This window comes from Amia ocellicauda, chromosome 1 (genome assembly GCF_036373705.1).
Source record: "Amia ocellicauda isolate fAmiCal2 chromosome 1, fAmiCal2.hap1, whole genome shotgun sequence".
Lineage (NCBI taxonomy): Eukaryota > Metazoa > Chordata > Actinopteri > Amiiformes > Amiidae > Amia > Amia ocellicauda.
The window spans coordinates 18,522,964-18,544,623 of NC_089850.1; the positions used below are offsets into that span (position 1 = coordinate 18,522,964).

Here is a 21,660-nt window from a genome sequence, read left to right on the forward strand (position 1 = left end):
AGCCCCAGTAGCCTATGGGCTCTGGCTCCTGCCTTTCCTCTCCCAGTCTGCCCCTGTAAGTGCATCCTGAGGAAACTCAATGAGTCAATGAGTTCCCAGGGCTTGTCATGTGGCCTACAGGCATGTTGCCTTACGAGGCCGCCCTGTATATAGTTCGTTCATTATAATTGTGTTGCGGTGGTGCATGCGTCTGGCCTGTACCCCGCTCTGTATATTGGTCAGCAGGTCTGTGTCCCGTTCTGGCTGTATTTTGCCATAGAGCAGGGGACCGCTGCTGTTGTCCTCCAGCGGAGGGCACTTGAGTTCTCCAGTGCCCCGCTGTGTACATAGTTCATTTATTCACACGGTAAGAGCTGTAGTTGCCCTGTGTTAGCTGCGCTATTCGACAGGTTTCAACTGTTCCTGTGTTCCACGTGTGGCGCATGAGCCAGCTCCTGCACCCCGTGATGTATATATGTGTATATATGTATTATGTGTTAAACAGCAGGACTGTGGCTCTGTTCTAAATTGTAGAATGGAGTTCACTGCCACTGTTCCCAGCTGATGGCGCTTGAGTTTCGCTGCCTCGCTGTGTATATAGTTCCTTTGTTAACACAGTAGCGCTAATGTTGCCCTGCGTTAGCCGGTCTAACCAGCAAGCATCAACTGCTCCTGTGTTCCTGCGCCCCGTGGTGTATATAGTTCGTTTGTACGAAATCTAAATTGTCAGCACAATGGAGCTCTTCCACTCTGTACTGTTTAGTTGAGTTGGATGCTCTTGTGCTGCGCACTGACAGCATGAAGGTCTTGCTGTCACGCGATATGTTTAAATTGTATTGTTCAGCTCGGCTACTCTGTTGACTAGCCAGCTATGTATTATATTGTATTTTTCTCATTGGGTCTGTGGCCCCGCTCTTATTGGGTCAGGGGTCCACTGCCATGATTTTGCGTGGAGGCCGCACAAGTGCTTGATTGCCCGCGCCAGACTAGTAGAGCAGCCGGCCTTGCTCTTGTAAGCGGAGGGCGTAAGAGTTAACCTCTGTAGCCCCGCTTTGTATATGCTGATTGCAGACAGTTCCCGGTAGAGCGTGACTACGGTCCTCGCTCCTGGCGGCTCAGGTGCGGCCCTATGGGGCCCCTGAGGTTACTGTCTGGAGTTGTGTTGCTGAGGCCCCTAGCGGTACACCTTGGGGCAGGCTCCCTTATCAGCTCGCTGCCTCCTCCCTTGCGACAGTTTTGTGATACAGTAACCCCTCCCCCTTGGGCAGTGCTTCCAACTTGAAAGATAATGATAGGTTGCGTATGCAACCCCGGTTATCTGAAAAAGGAAGCACTGCCCAAGGGTTGCAAGGTCGCGCGGGAATCCTGGCTCCCGGCAAAAGAGGACGAACCTGCGCTGACGTCACATTTTATAGAACAGGAAGTGGGAAGGGACCTGTTCTGAGTGACGAGCGCAGGGGCCAATGGCATCTTTGATAGAGTGACGTTTCGATCAGGTTCCTACGGAAGTGTGCAGAAACCCCTCCCCCTTGGGCAGTGCTTCCTTTTTCAGATAACCGGGGTGGCATACGAAACCTATCGTTATTCCTCATTAATTAATATATTAATATCACATGATAAACACATGAATATGTCATGTATTTCATCTGAGATCTGATGGTAATTACATGTATAACAGGGTTAGGTTTTAAGGTTAGCATTAGGTGTCATGTGCTCAACATCAGAATTCAGATGATGTTCATGAGGAATTTGTTTTAATCCTGTGGTATTCATATATTAATTCACGAGGAATCACACCACCTTATTATAAAATGTTATAAAGTCATTCTAAGGATTTTAATTCTCCTTCTTTTTTTCAAATCCATACTTCCATTTTGATCTCTCAAATCATTCTGTTACTAAAATTAGATGTTTTTTTGCATGTGTGCATGTCTTGTGCCCAGGCGCAGAAATATCTGTTTGAAAGTGAAAATGTCATTCCTCCAGAATGCGCAACAGGGTCAAATTAATTAAGAAGAAGCAGATGGGTGCTCTGAAGCTACCAAGGTTAGATCATTAAAAAGAAAACAAAATCAACTAGCTTTGAGCAGGGGATGCAGTTTAATTGTGTTCAAATTTATCAGTAACGTGATACATATTTTAATTATCGGATTCATGTAAACCTATCAATATAATATGATACAATACCTTCACATAATAATAATAATAACAATAATAATAATAATAATAATAATAATAATAATAATAATAATAATAATAATAATTCTGCTTCTTGTTCTTTATTTTTATTAAAGTGTGAGGAAATGTGAACAAAGATTTTCTAATGTAAATTATTGTTATCACTTCCTGTGATACTTTTGGTCCTTTAATAATGAGCTATTAACATTTATGATTCGTTTAAAATTCCACTACAAAAACAACAACACAACAAACTGTGGAATCACATTCAATCATTTGGGGATTCAAAGGAGCAAGCAATGTGGTTTAATATTATATTGATAGGTTTATATGAATCCTTTAGCTATTTTATTCTGCAGAGAGATTTCGATAAAATAATGATACAGGTATATCTTGAAATGATAAAGCCAGGTTATGCCCTGGGGTGCATAACTCATCTAAAAGCTAGATAAGATATGGGATGGCAGTGCATCTTTGAATCTTTTCTAGAACAGGAATCCATTCGTGTGTGCCATAAATTCAGAGCGATACGGGGATCTGATGAGAAAAGAGAGGAAGTGAAAGCGTGGAAATGATAATGCAGGAGAAAAGGCATGATAAAATTAACTTTTAAAGGTTACTCAGGGCATCCATAACAATGAATATTTCATGTAAACACAGATAAAGGATGCAGCATAAATATATTAGAACTTTGTACAACCACCACACAGTGTAAAACTGCCGCAGCAACAATAATTTGTTAATTTATTTAAAACTCTGAAGACCTATTGCATGAAGGTTACGGAGATGGATTAGTTCCGGTATATTTATATTAATGTTGCAGGTTATTTGGCTGGAGCTGATTTTTTTGTTTTATTTTGTTTTGCTTTTGAAATATTGTAACAATCACAGTGACAAACCAACCTTTACTGCAGATAGAATATTGATTGATGAATAAAATACATAGTGCCTAGCAGCCTGAAAATTGGTATAAATGTGATTTCATTCTCTTGCAATGCATGCATTATAAAACCCATAATTATGTTGATTTGGAAGAGTGACTATAGATTCAGACTTATCCGGGATAAATCCCAGAATAATTCAACTCGAGTTTCAACCTCAAGCATTTCTCAGACCCCCAAATAAACGGTTTGTGTTTTCCAGATGGATTACACAAATAGTGCATATGTTTGGATTCTCACATTTGTATTGCCGGGATTTTGCGAGCTGATTACATTGATTGAAGAGGAGAACTGAGCTGACTACTTCATTCTGGAGAAATCCTCCGAACGAGAATCCTTTACTGCATGGCTAAGAGTGGAAATTGGACTTGGCAGGGAAATCGATGCACTTCCAAATACCTCTGATTGTTGTTTGCAGTAATCTATGCATGTATTTACTCATTCACTCATGTATTTATTTTAAATTGGACCTGCCCTGTTGTCCTGTTGAAGCCTGTTAATGACGTCTATGATTTTCAGATGTACCAGAGACATCCTTACTACACTAGAAGCTTGCCTTTTTGGTATATAACAGAACAGGTACAAATTACATATGCGAGATACCAGGAGAACAGGACACTCAGCAGCAGAGATTTGTCCACGAATCAATGTCATGTTGCTCTTTGGGATTACTTTGGGATGATCACATTAATCCAGCCACCTGAGGAGTTCAATTATGGCACCTTCACTGACGATACAACAAATGCACTGTGAATCCACGCAGATTCAACAATCATACGCAACATATATGTGTATTTAGGTTATAGTGCAATTAAAGACAAAATAACCCATGAATATTACATTTACAGAAACATCTAATCCAATAACTGCAGATACAGTGAGGGAAGAAAGTATTTGATCCCCTGCTGATTTTGTATGTTTGCCCACTGACAAAGAAATGATCAGTCTATAATTTTAATGGTAGGTGTATTTTACAGATCCTCTCCAAGTCATTAAGGTTTCGAGGCTGACGTTTGGCAACTCGAACCTTCAGCTCCCTCCACAGATTTTCTATGGGATTAAGGTCTGGAGACTGGCTAGGCCACTCCAGGACCTTAATGTGCTTCTTCTTGAGCCACTCCTTTGTTGCCTTGGCTGTGTGTTTTGGGTCATTGTCATGCTGGAATACCCATCCATGACCCATTTTCAATGCCCTGGCTGAGGGAAGGAGGTTCTCACCCAAGATTTGACGGTACATGGCCCCGTCCATCGTCCCTTTGATGCGGTGCAGTTGTCCTGTCCCCTTAGCAGAAAAACACCCCCAAAGCATAATGTTTCCACCTCCATGTTTGATGGTGGGGTCTTGGGGTCATTCCTCCTCCTCCAAACACGGCGAGTTGAGTTGATGCCAAAGAGTTTGATTTTTGTCTCATCTTTAACACTTTCACCCAGTTCTCCTCTGAATCATTCAGATGTTCATTGGCAGACTTCAGACGGGCCTGTACATGTGCTTTCTTGAGCAGGGGGACCTTGCGGGCGCTGTAGGATTTCAGTCCTTCACGGCGTAGTGTGTTACCAATTGTTTTCTTGGTGACTATGGTCCCAGCTGCCTTGAGATCATTAACAAGATCCTCCCGTGTAGTTCTGGGCTTATTCCTTACCGTTCTCATGATCATTGAAACTCCACGAGGTGAGATCTTGCATGGAGCCCCAGACCGAGGGAGACTGACAGTTATTTTGTGTTTCTTCCATTTGCTAATAATCGCACCAACTGTTGTCACCGTCTCACCAAGCTGCTTGGCGATGGTCTTGTAGCCCATTCCAGCCTTGTGTAGGTCTACAATCTTGTCCCTGACATCCTTGGACAGCTCTTTGGTCTTGGCCATGGTGGAGAGTTTGGAATCTGATTGATTGATTGCTTCTGTGGACAGGTGTCTTTCATACAGGTAACGAGCTGAGATTAGGAGCACTCCCTTTAAGAGAGTGCTCCTAATCTCAGCTCGTTACCTGTATAAAAGACACCTGGGAGCCAGAAATCTTGCTGATTGATAGGGGATCAAATACTTAACATGCAAATCAATTTATAACTTTTTTGAAATGCGTTTTTCTGGATTTTTTTGTTGTTATTCTGTCTCTCACTGTTAAAATACACTGACCATAAAAATTATAGACTGATCATTTCTTTGTCAGTGGGCAAACGTACAAAATCAGCAGGGGATCAAATACTTTTTTCCCTCACTGTACTCATTCAGGCAGAGTTTCTCTAAGCCACCACATTGTGTTGCTGGTATTGTCTGTGCTGTAGTTGTGTTGTGATACCAGCTCCTGCCTTCCAAAACATCACAGAGGAAAGATGCAATACACATTATCAAATATAAGGTGTGCTGTCCTGAACAGGGCGATACAAACTGACAAGAACATCAACATCTGCCTGGCAGCTCCTCTGATATAACCCACGATCAGAAGATACAAAACAGAGATACATCATAGATATAGATATACACTCACCTAAAGGATTATTAGGAACACCTGTTCAATTTCTCATTAATGCAATTATCTAAACAACCAATCACATGGCAGTTGCTTCAATGCATTTAGGGGTGTGGTCCTGGTCAAGACAATCTCCTGAACTCCAAACTGAATGTTTGAATGGGAAAGAAAGGTGATTTAAGCACTTTTGAGCGTGGCATGGTTGTTGGTGCCAGACGGGCCGGTCTGAGTATTTCACAATCTGCTCAGTTACTGGGATTTTCACGCACAACCATTTCTAGGGTTTACAAAGAATGGTGTGAAAAGGGAAAAACATCCAGTATGCGGCAGTCCTGTGGGCGAAAATGCCTTGTTGATGCTAGAGGTCAGAGGAGAATGGGCCGACTGATTCAAGCTGATAGAAGAGCAACTTTGACTGAAATAACCACTCGTTACAACCGAGGTATGCAGCAAAGCATTTGTGAAGCCACAACACGTACAACCTTGAGGCGGATGGGCTACAACAGCAGAAGACCCCACCGGGTACCACTCATCTCCACTACAAATAGGAAAAAGAGGCTACAATTTGCACAAGCTCACCAAAATTGGACAGTTGAAGACTGGAAAAATGTTCCTGGTCTGATGAGTCTCGATTTCTGTTGAGACATTCAGATGGTAGAGTCAGAATTTGGCGTAAACAGAATGAGAACATGGATCCATCATGCCTTGTTACCACTGTGCAGGCTGGTGGTGGTGGTGTAATGGTGTGGGGGATGTTTTCTTGGCACACTTTAGGCCCCTTAGTGCCAATTGGGCATCGTTTAAATGCCACGGCCTACCTGAGCATTGTTTCTGACCATGTCCATCCCTTTATGACCACCATGTACCCATCCTCTGATGGCTACTTCCAGCAGGATAATGCACCATGTCACAAAGGTCGAATCATTTCAAATTGGTTTCTTGAACATGACAATGAGTTCACTGTACTAAACTGGCCCCCACAGTCACCAGATCTCAACCCAATAGAGCATCTTTGGGATGTGGTGGAACGGGAGCTTCGTGCCCTGGATGTGCATCCCACAAATCTCCATCAACTGCAAGATGCTATCCTATCAATATGGGCCAACATTTCTAAAGAATGCTTTCAGCACCTTGTTGAATCAATGCCACGTAGAATTAAGGCAGTTCTGAAGGCAAAAGGGGGTCAAACACAGTATTAGTATGGTGTTCCTAATAATCCTTTAGGTGAGTGTATAAGCGAGGGATTGTTATTGCCAGCAAATCACTCCAGACTTTTCTATTTGAGTGTCAGTACCACCCACTGCCCATTTTGCTCGTGGCATCAAACTGTGTTTTTAATGTGATGCGTAAAGCTGCTTCTGCTATGCTTCCCAACGCCGCGTCGCCAGGGAAAAAAGGGCACTAAACATCAATGTGAGCTCTGAGGCTGTGATGTGCATTTTCTAATGACACTTTGAACGAATCAGATGTTACAGAGTGATAAGATAACTCAATTAAATCTGGACCTTCTCCCCATCCTGTTTAAAATATAAATAGCTTTGGTGCCCTTGTGTTCCTTCATCAGAACAATATTTAAGTTCCATTTGTTCTGAGGAATTGTCAATGATGAAGAACAAGAGCAACTGGGAGACTGAAAGGGAGAGAGGGAGAGAGAGGGAGAGAGGGAGAAGGTTTTCATTGTGAGTTACTCTACAGAGCCCCTAGTTAAATAATTAAGAGCGGAAGGCAGCTTATTTACATGTATAATTCAACTAAAAAAAAAAAGGGGAAGTGATTGCATTATGCAAAGCTATTCTTTTGAAAATCCATGTTGCCAACATTGTTGTCCATTCATGGAGACTGCATTAGATTTGATTAGATACGTGGGTGGTAAACTATCCTCTCTCATATCTGCAATATGGTCAATATATCTTTTGTTTAAAATGATATGATTATGGACCCAATTATACCCTGGTTCATCCACTTTGAAAAAAGAAAAAACATCACACAGATGCACAAGATATTGGCTCATGTTCATGAACTTTATTGTCAGCTGTTTCACATAAAACATAACACATTAACACTGACGACCGAGTTTCTGTAATAGTAGGTGTCATGTGTTTGCTTTTTTTCGGGGTGTGGGGGGTGCAGGAGTGTGCACTTCCTCCTGAGATGAAATCACTTAGACTCCTTCTCTGGACTTAACTAAAATCAGCTGAGAATGCTTCAGATATCAGACACTTTATAAGTCTTTATCATTTAATGCTGAGCTCCAGACCGTGATATAGCAGACATAATCTTAAAACAATTAGGGACAATTAATGTTAATATAGATATCTTACAATTGCATTCTGCTCGGTAGACCTTAACATTAAATGTTGTCAATTTAGACTCAGCATTTTTTCTGTGGTCTGTGGTCTTCTTTGTCTTGTTAGGCCACTGGGTAGAAATGCAAACAGAACTGATTTTTATCACCCTGTTATGATGGGTCTGACTGAGAGAGTCTATACTAGTCACTGTTTCAGTAAGTGCCTTGAACAATAAGATTATGAAAAGTGTTATGATGATGAAAATAAGAAGAAATGAGGAGGAAAATACCCACAAATGCACAAATTAAATTGGCTTTATAGCTGAGAGAGCAAACCAGTAATACTTGCTTCTTGCTTGGTGTTTCTTTTTGTTTTTAATATTCAACAGCAAAGCATATATGCAATATTGAGAATTATGCCTTTTTCTCTTTTTAAATATATAAACCACAAATTTACAGTGTTTACTACTGTACTACTGTAGTGTTTACTTTGAACTATTTATATTAATTCTAACACAATGCACTGTAAAGACACTTACTGTGCTCAGTGTGAACGGGCCCTGCATGAAATAAAAACTGTCTTATTTAATTTGAATAATGAAAAGATCATGTGCTTAATTATGATTAAACAATAAACCTCCATGATCCTGCATGTATATGTATTTACATACATACACACACACACACACAAACACATATTTATTAAGTGTTAAGTGTTAAGTATTAAGTATTTCAGTGTTGGTCCAGAATCCCAATTAAATTTCTTGACCTTTTTAAATGTTGATTAATGCATGCATACATGAAATATACTTTCTGGGACCGAGGAGAAATACATTTACCACATGACATTAGCATGCCTTCATGCAGTATTATTAATGTTAAACATCTGTACAGTTTCCTTTCATCTCATAAATAAGCTCCAGTGAAAATCTGAATTTAACTCTAACCAACCAAAGCCCCTGTCATGTTTCTCAATTAATTTAATTAATTAATTTAACAATGGCTTGCTAATTATAAAGTACTCATAATAATGCAATATTACCCAAACTAAAAGACCAGTATTACATTACAACCCTATATGAAAAGAAACTGCCAAATACATAAATAAATAAGCAATCAAATAAAAAGGATATCTCCTTACATGAGCAAATCCCTCAGAAACTCCATGTTTGTGCATCTAAGCTGTAAAACTATTTTACATACATTTATTAATTCATCATCTACAGTAATGCATTAAAGCTTAATCAAATAGTCAGTGTGAACATACGGGGACATTTTATTTCCATTATAAAATTATGTCTCAGCACCATTTGAGTCTTTTGATCACAATCGGGGATCTTATTTTATTTTTGTATATTTTGACTATATAAGTAGCCAAAGATAGACATCATATTACAGGACCTTACTCATTCAAAAGCAACTCCACCAAACATTTCACATTCCCACAAACACAGAGCAACAAACAAAAACAAACACATTTCTGTCAAGACAACAAAGAAAACCAACCTTGATTTTAAATCAGCATGTCTACAAACTGCATGTGATCACACCCTATTGATATTCAAAGCACTCGTTGGCTTAACACAGAGGATAAACATGAATTCTGCTATCGCTGTGGAGAATGATGGGCTACAGAATGATTACTGTGAGTTGAGAATTACAAAATGAAATGTTACATTATCTGAACCTGTGGGATTTAGCCAGGCTTTGGCTGGGCACATTTAATAAACTGAACTGTGCTTAGAGGAATTAATTGTACTGCAAGATGTGACCTAAAAGGGTTCAACAATTCTTTCCACCTGTTAAAGAAGTGTGAGGATACCTGAGACCATTTAAATGAGTCAAATAGGCACTCTTTTTCTATGAAAATGATGCCTTATTTGAGATATATTTTTTCATCTCCTTTTGGGAGTTCTGTACAGAATCTAAGAAGACAAAGAGTGATATTTGGGAAACAGACACTTCTTGCATGACAATTTATCTGTTACTACGTTCCTAATTTTCACTCATGAATATACAGAATCCTGTCTTTGGAGAAGCATTTACATTTTTCCCCAGTGGTCTTCTGGGCTGTAAGCATGCACTAGACTACCTTTTCCCCATCAGATAATTGTGAAGCTAGTTAGTTAGCAGGTGCTACACCATAGCAATCTATGCATAATCAACTAGGAGAAACACACAATCCATGTACTGTGTATTCGACTAGACCACACCTAAGATATGCTGCAACACAAACGTGCAGGTAAATTCTGTGTGGTTTGTTTAATTCATATCAGATGCCAGCCCATTGTGGACGGAGATGTATTTGTGTATTGCTTTCCTACCTTTGAAGACATGAAGAATTTTATTCCAGCCTTCGTGCGGAGTCACTGTGCTTTATTAGACCTGGAAGGTCAGGCTAGAATTGGTCATTCATCTTAGCAGAGTATGTTGGACATGAATCAAGAATATAGCAGGCAGCATCCCACCTCACAGGTCCTGCTTTGTGTGTCCGGTTGGCCTGGTTCTTTTTAAACACCACACAATGCCTTACTGTGAGTACGGGCTCTTCTGAGGTTGCACAGGACAGATAGAGTTAAGATATTATTGACACATGGGAAGACACTGTCACACTGTAATACTGTTATACCTGACATATTTTAGCCAATGCTATCTATGTTCAAACTTACACACAAACATATAAACTCTATATATATTCATTCAGAATGGTAGAAAAGGGATAGCGGCAAATACATGTTTTCATATTTGCTAAAGATGGAAAGAATTGGCTGTGGAGAAGAATTCCTCCAAATGGGGGCATCTGAAATCTCATAACTACGATTTGCTAATCCCACTCATCTTCACTGTCAAGTATTATCCTGATCACATCGCAGAAGGGATCTTTGTGTCTGTGCCTGGGCATCATGGGGATTAGAGTTCTTTGTAGAGTTCAGGACTGAAAATTCACTCCATTTCTACAGCATAAAACTCGGGCTTGCATTGGTTTTCATAGCAATCACCTCACTCTCCAGACTAATGTGCAATTTAAAAAAGATGGGTTAAAATTTGCAGACACAACTTGATTATGAAAACATACTGAGTTACAGTTTTTGACCCTATTATTTTTTTAGTTCTGTCCTAACGAGTTGGATTGCACAATTATTATTATTTTTATTATTTTTCTTAGCAAACGCCTTATCCAGGGCAACTTACAATTGTTACACTATAGCACATTATTTTTACATACAATTACCCATTTATACAGCTGGGTTTTACTGGAGCAATCTCATTACAGTATCATGCTCAAGGGTACAACAGCAGTGTCACCCACCTGAGATTGAGCCACAACCCACCACTCCAGAGACCACTCTGCTGACCAATTGAAATTGAAGTGAAAAGTTACTTGGTATAAAGAAATATATATATTTTTTTAAATACTGGTGAGTGGTGATCAGACACTTTCTTCGAATTCAAAACGTGACGTATTTTACCCTTTGTAGCACTTTCAGGTTTCATTAAGTTTCAAATTTGGTTGGCATTTGGCAAAATTAAAATGGACAAATAGCTGACTTTAATCCTACAATAAATGAAGACAAAAAGATATACTATCAGACTGAAAATGTCAAAGCCAGTGCCTTTTGTTCTTACTGAGACATTGAAATGCACGGTATATAGCTATAACTTTTTATAAAGTTTTAATGCAATAAGAAAAAAAGAAAAAACTCAACTCAACAAAAAAGAGCACCAAAGCCGTTGGAGCTATCAATCACCTATTTAAAAAACGGCCTGTGCAACATAACACGGAGGAATGAGCTATTGCTCTCCTTCAGTGGTTTGCTGTCAGATAAAGTGACTTTTTTACTGTGTCCTTTTAGACAAGAAAAGAACACAAAACAACAAATAAATAGAGGTGCATCTGTTCAAGGGCTGGGATACGGGGGCCGGTTCTGACAACTCTAAACTCCCAACTGTGTGTTCAGATGCAAAAGTTTAAAACCTTTTTCAGGGATCAAATCAAGAAATTGGAGCATTATAAACAATCACCTTAAGACACAAGTTGGGGATACATGTATAATGCAATGATTACAATTAATACAGCGCTGAAACTCATTGGAATCATCATTGGAAGTATTCCAGGGTGATTAATACCCTTAAAGGTTTACATGTAAAATAGTGGCAACTTAAGGTGAAAGAAACAATTATTTTCCTTTAAAATTATAATAAGCGTGACAGAGAAGTTAAGGTAAAACATATGCAATTTTAAGCAAGTGTTAATTATACACTTTCCGATTTGTCTTGATTAGCTGTATTTTAAAAGATATATTTTTTATTTAACAACACTGTTTGTTAATGGTACTTGAAAGTGTTTTCCTAGTGTGTTCTTTGCAATTACCATTAACTGGAATGGCATGGACTGTAAAAGTGCTTGTAAGTTGGAAGAGGCACACTGTTCAGTGGTCCTTAAGGTCAATTCAGTGATTACAGATAGTTTTTATATGAAATACTGAGATTTGTATGGATTTTATTTTTATGGCATTGAAGGCAATCTTCCATAGCACATAAACAGATCTTTTGGTGTGTCTTTTAAGTACACAAAAAAGTAAAATTTTGTCATTGCTCAGTTGATACATGCTTTTCTACTTTCTCTACCCGATTGAAACCATCCTGTAATGGTGCCATGCTTATTTGGTGAGTGCATGAGAGTATTGGACCTGTTCCAAAATGAACCAAAGTATTTTTCACCCGACCCAATTTGCATAAATTATTAAAAACTCAAAAATGTAGATCCGTTCTGAATGGACCCAACGACAAACAGATCCGTTCCAAAAAGTACAGTGGATTTTTTTTTTAAACGGACCCATGCCCGCTCGGGTGCAAAAGACCCATTCAGTACCGAAAGAATAAACAGAACCTTAAAATTGTGCCGCAACAGGCAACTCCAACAATAGCCTATGACAAGGAATAGTGCAGCAAAGTAGTCTAGTTACTGTGTTAAATGTTCTTAAAAATAACTTAGCCTACATTATAAAGCTGTTTTCGATGTATAGTATATTTATTCAATTGCAAAACAATGTGTCCAATTTAGCCTACTGCTCAGCGAAATTTGGTGTTAATTGCATCAGACTGCATGCATTGCATACTTCTAAACATTCACTCACTATATCCTATAAATATTTTTTTAATAATCATAAAAGGCAAAGACAAGTGTGTGGCCAAGCTTGCACAGTTGTCATGACATCAGTAATATAATTTAATGTAAACATATTTAATAATTAATGAACAGGTCCAGTCGGTTCCAGTTGGTAAATACAATTAAATTGCATATACCCAAGAACCATCGCAATTATGTCAGACCCGACCCAGATCCGAGCCAAAAATGAAAATGTTGGACTCAGATCCGCTCAGATCGCGGGTCGGGTCTCGGAATTTCGGGTCTAGTGGACCCGTGAAGACCTCTACATGAGAGTATATATGCTTTTATTGTTTTATGAGAACTGTGCTGTCAAGATACATGTCAGTAAATCCCTTCTTCTTCAATCCTTTCTTCTTCAATCCAGAAATGTGACAACTCCCTTTCATTTCAGTGCCCAAATAAATTATGCCTTTTAAGGTTTATCTGCCCTCTGCTTTTTTAATAAGTAATATTATATTAGCTATTGAATCTAAACCACTCCTTTAAACTTCCTGCCTCTGGCTCCTATATATGTCATGCCAGGGAACTGCATCAGGGATGTCCCATTCCTTTGCCATAGTTACCAAACACACTGCGCAGATGTAGTGACTGTGTACAGCTTCCAGTGCCACTACCTGAAGTGCGACACGAACAGGCGAGGAGACTGTCAAATAGTGTAAGGTGAAGCAATATTATATCTTTCACAGTCTGCAGGCAACTATAAAATGCCTGTGAAATATGTGTTATTGTGGATTTCCTGGCACTCTGCTCAGGAGATAAGGCGAGGAATTTTTCACAGGGATTCGTCCCAGAACCCGCTGTAAATGTGTTAGAAAGCCAGACCATTACTGTGTCTGCTTACGTTCTATCAGCCTTTATCAAAAATGAGCTGACAGTGTATATTTCTTATTTAACATTGTCTGTCTGTTGTATTGTCTTCTTTTTGTTGTGTTTTGTTTTCATAGCGCATACCACATACTCCATTTTCTGTAGATTTCCCAGAGTTTATAAATTGTTGTAAAACCATGCATTTCAGTAGCTGAAATTAACTAGGATTAATGGATAGCCCTTATATTTTAAGTATTATAAGGTAGGTAGAAACAAAATAAACAGGGCCTACTTAACTGATAGAAAAAATCATAAAAGAAGGGGTGCTACCTATGTCTCCATTTTGTCTATTGTATCCAGACCCTTTGTCATTTGTTTTTACTTTTTGGAGCTGTTTGGAAGTATGCTGATGACTCCATCTGCTGCACTATCCAGACTTCTGAAATGCTAAAGCACGCACATTAAAAAATGCAAAAGACGCATTTCAAAGTCATTAAAAATTGAGTTTGTAGACAAACATAAGATGTGAACAAAGTAATTCTATAACTAATGGATGTTTAGGTTTTTGTATAATGTATATATAGTCAATTGGTGAATGCTCAAGAGACCAACAACAAAACACTGAATGAAGAAGGACATTTTATTTCCTCATACCTCTATCTGAAAGACCAAACATAAAACAGCTGGACAAAAATTAAAAATATGAGATTTAACTTTTCACATCTGTGGTCTATGAGTTCAGCTGTTCGAAGGTTCTCATGAATAAGGCAACCCTGTCATTCGGTAGCCTTGCATTGATGAGAATCCATTACTGTTGAATTAAAAGAATAATTCACATTTATGGCCAGACCTTTTACATTTCCGTATCTTAATCCCGCAACACCTCGATTTGACAAAGCAAATCATCAAATTACAGTGAATTACTCCTATTCACACTTAATAAATAATGCAAGATTATGCTTGAAAAATTAGTTGTCCATGAAGTGACTGAATAGCCATTAGCTTCAGTGCATGCTGATCGCGCTTTAAGTATTATTAATAGGGTATTTTAAATGTAACTTTAATTATATTAAATGAGTGGCCTTTGTGCGTTTCAAAGGACTACAGCAAGTTCTATGCCAGTAACTCAATTGCCTCTGAAATGCTAAACCCGCAGTAGATTGCCTGTAAGGGCTCTGTGGAAGTCAGGAGTGTCACTGAGAGTGTGACTGAGGAACCCAAAGATCTTTTGGAGATGTACAGTGCCTTGCGAAAGTATTCACCCCCCTTGGCATTTTTCCAATTTTGTTGCCTTACAACCTGCAATTAAAATAGATTTTTTGGGTGTTTTAAGTTGCAAAATATTTTTTATTGTGAAACAAACAGGAAATAAGACCAAAAAACAGAAAACTTGCAAAAGTCAATACTTTGTAGAGTCACCTTTTGCAGCAATTACAGCTGCAAGTCTCTTGGGATACGTCTCTATAAGCTTGGCACATCTAGCCACTGGGATTTGTGTCCATTCTTCAAGGCAAAACTGCTCCTGCTCCTTCATGTTGGATGTGTTCTGCTGGTGTACAGCAATCTTTAAGTCATACCACATATTCTCAACTGGATTGAGGTCTGGGCTTTAATTAGGCCATTCCAAGACATTTAAAGGTTTCCCTTTAAACCACTTGTTGCTTTATCAGTATGCTTAGGGTCATTGTCCTGTAAACCTCCATCCCAGTCTCAAATCTCTGGAAGACTGAAACAGGTTTCCCTCAAGTATTTCCCTGTATTTAGCACCATCAATCATTCCTTAAAATCTGACCAGTTTCCCAGTCCCTGCCGATGAAAAACTTCCCTACAGCACAATACTGCCACCACCATGCTTCACTGTGGGGATGGTGTTCTCGGGATGTTGGGTTTGCGCCAGACATAGCGTTTTCCTTGATGGCCAAAAAGCTACATTTTAGTCTCATCTGACCAGAGTACCTTCTTCCATATGTCCGGGGAGTCTCCCACATGCCCTTTCGTGAACAGCAAGCGTGTTTGCTTATTTTTTTTCTTTACACAATGGCTTTTTTCTGGCCACTCTTCTGTAAAGCCCAGCTCTGTGCCTCTCTGATTAATGCCCTCCTTGCCTGGTCCGTGAGTTTTGGTGGGCGGCCCTCTCTTGGCAGGTTTGTTGTGGTGCCATATTCTTTCCATTTAATAATATATTTAATGGGGCTCCATGGGATGTTCAAAGTTTTGGATATTTTTTTATAACCCAACCCTGATCTGTACTTCTCCAAACCTTTGTCCCTGATCTGTTTGGAGCGCTCATTGGTCTTCATGGTGCCGCTTGCTCAGTGGTGTTGCAGACTCTGGAGCCTTTCAGAACAGGTGTATATATACTGAGATCATGTGACAGATCATGTGACACTTAGATTGCACACAGGTGGACTTTATTTAACTAATTATGTGACTTCTGAAGGTAATTGTTTGCACCAGGTCTTATTTAGGGGCTTCATAGCAAAGGGGGTAAATTTTTTATTTTTTTCATTTCACTTCACCAATTTGGACTGTTTTGTATATGTCCATTACATGAAATCCAACTAAAAATCCATTTAATGTACAGGTTGTAATGCAACAAAATAAGACAAATGCCAAGGGGGTGAATACTTTCGCAAGGCACTGTAGGTGTGCCATTCATACAAACATGTTTCACATCCAGGTGCTTAAAGCAGTTAGGGTTTTCATTAGTCAGCATTGGCCAGGAAGAGAAAATCCACTTGTTACACAAATGGATCCAGCACAGCTTCATTCCTGGTCTTCTGCTGAGGCCTCCAACAAAATTGCTAATAAGTTCAAATACTGTAAATGCATACAGTAATTTTCCATAACTACATTGTGCTTTGGTAGATGTTCTCCTACCCTTGTTGTCAGGGTCAAATGTTGCTCAAAGCACAAAATACACTTCAGTCTGATGTGCATTAAAGAGTTTTTAAATAACGGATTTATAATTTTTTTCAGCTGTGTGATCCTCAATAATTGTCTCTTTTTCCACAGGTGGATCAGTGAAATACCCCCCTCACACCCTGTCTTGGTGACCCAGGACTGAAGGCCTGCCCTTCACACCAATAAAGAACAATCACATACATTTGATAAAATGGGTATCATTAGTTATAGTAATTTTTTTATTGAAATCGGCAGTGGTTTAACCAGGATGGTTATTGTCAAAATGAAGTACAAGCGCTGCCCTGAGAAATCAGTAAATCAGTAACACCCTATTTTGCTCAGCAGCATATATACTTCAATACTGCGTCTGAAATTGAAAACACATCTGTTACTTGAATAATAAAAATAAACATTGTTTGCACTTTAATTGGCATTTTTTAAAATCTCTTAACAAGGAATCCGGTTATTTATAGCCGGGGGATATTTGATAAAGAATGAATACATCTGTCAGCTTGCTTTTTAAAACTACCTCATCTTTCATGTTTTACTCATGCATACACTAGCCTTTTTTATCCCTCACCCCCATATATTAGGATATGAATGCAATGCCTGCTTCAGCACCATTTCCATTTTACAGGTCTGAGGCATATTCATACACCTGCACTGTTATTACATTGTCTTAATTGTGCGTTTTTTTCTGAATATATGCAAAACAAAAGCAAAAGCAAGCTGACTGGTCACCACTCCTGGCTTCTAATATAAAATGGTAACACAGCCTGCTGTGTCTTTTTATATTTTATTAGTATCTGCCCTTCCAGCTCTGTTGACACGTGTGTTGCTGCAGCCTGTGATTGCTGAAACTGGCACCGTTGCTATGTGATCAATTTTGTTACCCAGTGCGGCATTTGCTGTCAAAACTGTCAGAGATGCTGCTGCCATTTTTCTTCTCTCTATCTATCTTTGATTTTAATTGAGTGGATCATATACCACTTAAAGTAACTATAAATTAAAAAAAAACAATCACAAGACAGAATGTTGACTTGGTTGACTTAATTTCCAGAGCAGTAGCAGACAAAGACTGTCTCCTCAATAAGACATTGTTCTGCCCTGTTGCCTTCCAATTATAACGCTGTTTCTCTTATAGATGCATCCGAATAGGTGGAATGCCTTAAAAAGGTCAAGTACTTTCAAATTGATGCATTGTGTATCACAGGGTTGCACAGGAACCAAAAAAAAATAAAAATTAAGTTGTCTTAAAGAATAGTGTGCATCTCCATTTAAGTGATAGTGAATGTAATTACTGGGAGGAAATATAACAGTAACAGGAGGTCAACTTCTATATCAAGAAAAAGTAATTGAGAAATGTGGTTTAAAAAACGCACAAGGTAGCGCATATTGTTTCGCCAGTGGAATGCAATTACAGTGTTTCACAATTGCTAAGACAAATTTATTGAAACCTTCACCCATTTTCTCAAAACTTTAAACACAAAACCAAATCTTCAAACTAGATTCACAAAACCCCTGACTCTTCTGGCAAAATCAAACAATCACCTCAAAACCATTTAATCTGTGCTCAAAATCAAACAATGCTTTCAGATCATACACACAGCCAGTATATAATATATAAACACTACAGAGCATTCGTTCAAGAAATGGAGCACACAGGGTTCAGGGCATGTAGTTACAGAAAAAAATGTTTAATGTATATAGTAAACGCATTTTGCAATTACAGTTTTTCACAATCGCTTACACACTAAAAGTGGTACTTGAGGCACACTCAGTGAAACCATTACAGTTTTTCCCAATTGTTTACACACGTTTGCTGAATCTTTGGCTCATTTTCCCCAAACTTTAAACACAAAACACAAAACCACAAACACAAAATGCAAAACTCTACAAATCTCTAGCAAAAGCAAACACTGCATTCAAAACTGTTTTATTTCTTTCCAAAAGTGTTTTTTTGCATCACAATGACACACACACGCATCATATGAATAGATCTGTCTACCAACCAACAACACACTGATGTGCTCAACACAAAACAATACTATGAATATCCCATCAGTAGATTTATGCCTTTTGCATTTTCAGTGGTACACTGTAGCTGGTTGTAAAAGATTTCAGGTTTCAGTGATTGTGTTTCACGTTCCAATTTTAGTGTGTAAACAATTGGGAAAAACTGTAACATCCAGGTTGTTGTTTTTTTGGTGGGGGGTAATTAAAGAGTGGTCATAGTTTGATAGGAAATCCTAAATAATTAACCATCCAAACACCAGTCTAGACTTTAAATTGGCCCAGATGAACTAATCAGTATTACAGAACAGTCTTTTTTCTTTAACACCAAACATTATTGAAAGACATGTACGCAGCGATCAAGGAAAGCAATTTAAAATCTTCCTAAAAGGAAACGGAACATCAATAGAACTGCAATAGAATCTCCCTACAACACTTTCAGTCTCTGTTTTGTGTGTATATGTGTATGTGTGTGTATATATATATATATATATATATATGTATATATTGCATAGGCAGCAAGCTGCAGACATAGCATGATTGTTTACCAGATTATACTTATGACCTTGAACAGGGAAAAAGAAAAAGTCACTGTGATGAAGATTTAAGGCACGAAACACAGAGAAGTGTGTACCACTGAACGATTCATATAAAAACTTCCCACAAAAGGTGAAAAATTCGTCATAAATATAATGCAGCAAAAAACCGCACACCAAGCACATTGTCTAATGAACAACACTGAAGAGTCCCAGCGTGCTGTGCGATTTATAGCTCTAGGGGTAAAACTGTAGTAAAGCAAGGCAACTCTTTTAAGGACAAAGGCAGGCCTTGTCACAAATCTATGGAATCTGAAATAGTCATGCATTTAAAGAGTCCTGATTAGTACTGTCTGCAAATACAATGTTCTGGCACTGGCAGTGTTGGCTGCAACGCATGTATGTTGTGCTTCTATACTGTGAGCTCATTGTTGACTCGCACCACAGTTAAAACAAGGGAATTGTGTCTGCTATGACAGCAAGGCCAAATGCATGATGAAAAGGTCTGACACTGTCCAGAAAACAAATTAAATAAATTATTAAATCAATCTTCATGTAATGCTGTTTCAGAATGTCGCCCTGAAGGATGTTTCCTTGTGGAGATTTGTCATCAGTTTTGAAGGTTGCTGGACTCAAACATTTCATTCTTTGTTGTTGTTTTTCCGAATGTGTTGTTCATTTTGGCACTTGTCATAACCAAACAGTAAATGCCTGCCTGGTAATGATCATTTTCTGACAAGAAATGTAACATCTGGGTCAGAGATTTGCCGCTGCATTAATGACCGTTTTAATCACAGGTTTACGTTTATTGCTTCTGTTTTGATGGACAAGCAGTTCCAAGCAATGTGCAAAAGGGGTTGAATTAATAAAAATAATGTTTGCATTAACATTACAAGGTTACAGATTCAACCTAGTCTGTTGATTACTTTACTACTACAGCCCCAATAACTCCTCTTTGAATATGCATGCGATACTTTTCTTCTTATTCTTTTCACTTATCACCATACAAAAAGTGAATGCCATTTTAAACACCATGGATTTCTAATTTGCAAGCAATAAATGGACAGAACCACTGTTGACTGTTGTGAACAGTAATGCAATAACCACTATGAATATTCAATAGACAGTGGAGATTGTGGATGTTGAATCCTGAGCTGAGCATTGTAAGGATGATCTGAACGCATATCTTTTTAGATTAGACCTGTAGACCAGCCTTAAACCTTAATTTTGGAACCTGGAAACTGAGGAGTTTCAGAGTGCCAAAATGATCCTGTGTCCCTGCATCAAATGTGATTATAAATAAAAAAATGTGTTTGCATTTTTTGCTATCTCCAGTTTCCTTTTCCCTGTATGGCCGGTAAAAGTACTTTACAACCTTTGATAACATTTTGGAGAACAATTTCACATTCTAATGGATTGCTAAAGATGCTAAAATATCTGATGAGGAAGCTACTTCTCTTGTGTTATTTCCCAGCACTAAATTAGGGTAAACGACTATCGTATGGACACTGTAATCACAGGCATGAGTTATTAACTGCGGTGGAACTGTCACTAACCAGGACACTATAAAACAACAACGGGATGAGCAAAGGAGAGACAAGCTATTATGCCTTGGAGTAAAGCCATTAATATTAATCGCATTCAATTAAATACTCCCCGGGTCCCATTTGAGGAGCTATTTACAGGTCTGCTCATGAAAGTTTGATCCTCTTTCCTGGGTTTTCCTATCCTGCTCCTGGGAGACCCCTTTGCCGTCTGTTTTTCTTTTCAAATAAACTCTTTCATTCTTTACAATGATTGTTTGCTTAATTGAACTATGGCCTTCGTTAGTTCTTGTCCTTTCCTGCTCTCTCTCACTCCTGGGCTTCGGAAGGACTGTTCTGCGTCACGTGTGTTGTTGCCAAGACACTGAGCAAACACAACTGTCCTCAACTGCTTTCATCTGTCTGAACAACTCTTAACAGCTTACCACTAAATGATGCAAAGACAAAGATGATAATTGCATTACATCAAACACTCCCGTAATAAGCAGTTGTTAATAATATATACAGTATATGGTGACAACAGGTTCCAGTCCAGACACCTGGCCTTTGAAACGACACAGCTCACCTACACGAGAGGAGAGGAGAAACCCAGCACACGGTATGAGGTTAATACGATTGATGCCAAATTATCTTATTAAGTGCTGGCACTAGTTTTAATAAAAGGACTTTTGAAGCAAATCAAATCAATTAAAGTATTTCATCAGCCTAACTGATCAAGAGTTCAGGTGAAACGGGAACCAGCATGGGAAATGGGAAACCTGCTCTGGTGAATGAGCATATTCTGCAAAGGTTATGTCTTTAAACCACTCGAAAGCTGGGAAGCATTTGT

At 38.7% G+C, this 21,660-nt stretch overlaps 1 protein-coding gene across 1 annotated transcript in view; it reads left to right on the forward strand.

Moving 5' to 3' along the window:
• Positions 1 to 19,213, forward strand: part of LOC136727450 (proton-coupled folate transporter) — a 63,284-nt gene extending 44,071 nt beyond the window's left edge. Inside the window, exon 7 of the mRNA XM_066697497.1 lies at positions 16,850 to 19,213. Coding sequence (XP_066553594.1) covers positions 16,850 to 16,901 — 52 coding nt within the window. The 3' untranslated portion in view covers positions 16,902 to 19,213. The remainder of the gene's footprint in view (positions 1 to 16,849) is intronic.
• The last annotated feature ends 2,447 nt before the right edge of the window (positions 19,214 to 21,660 follow it).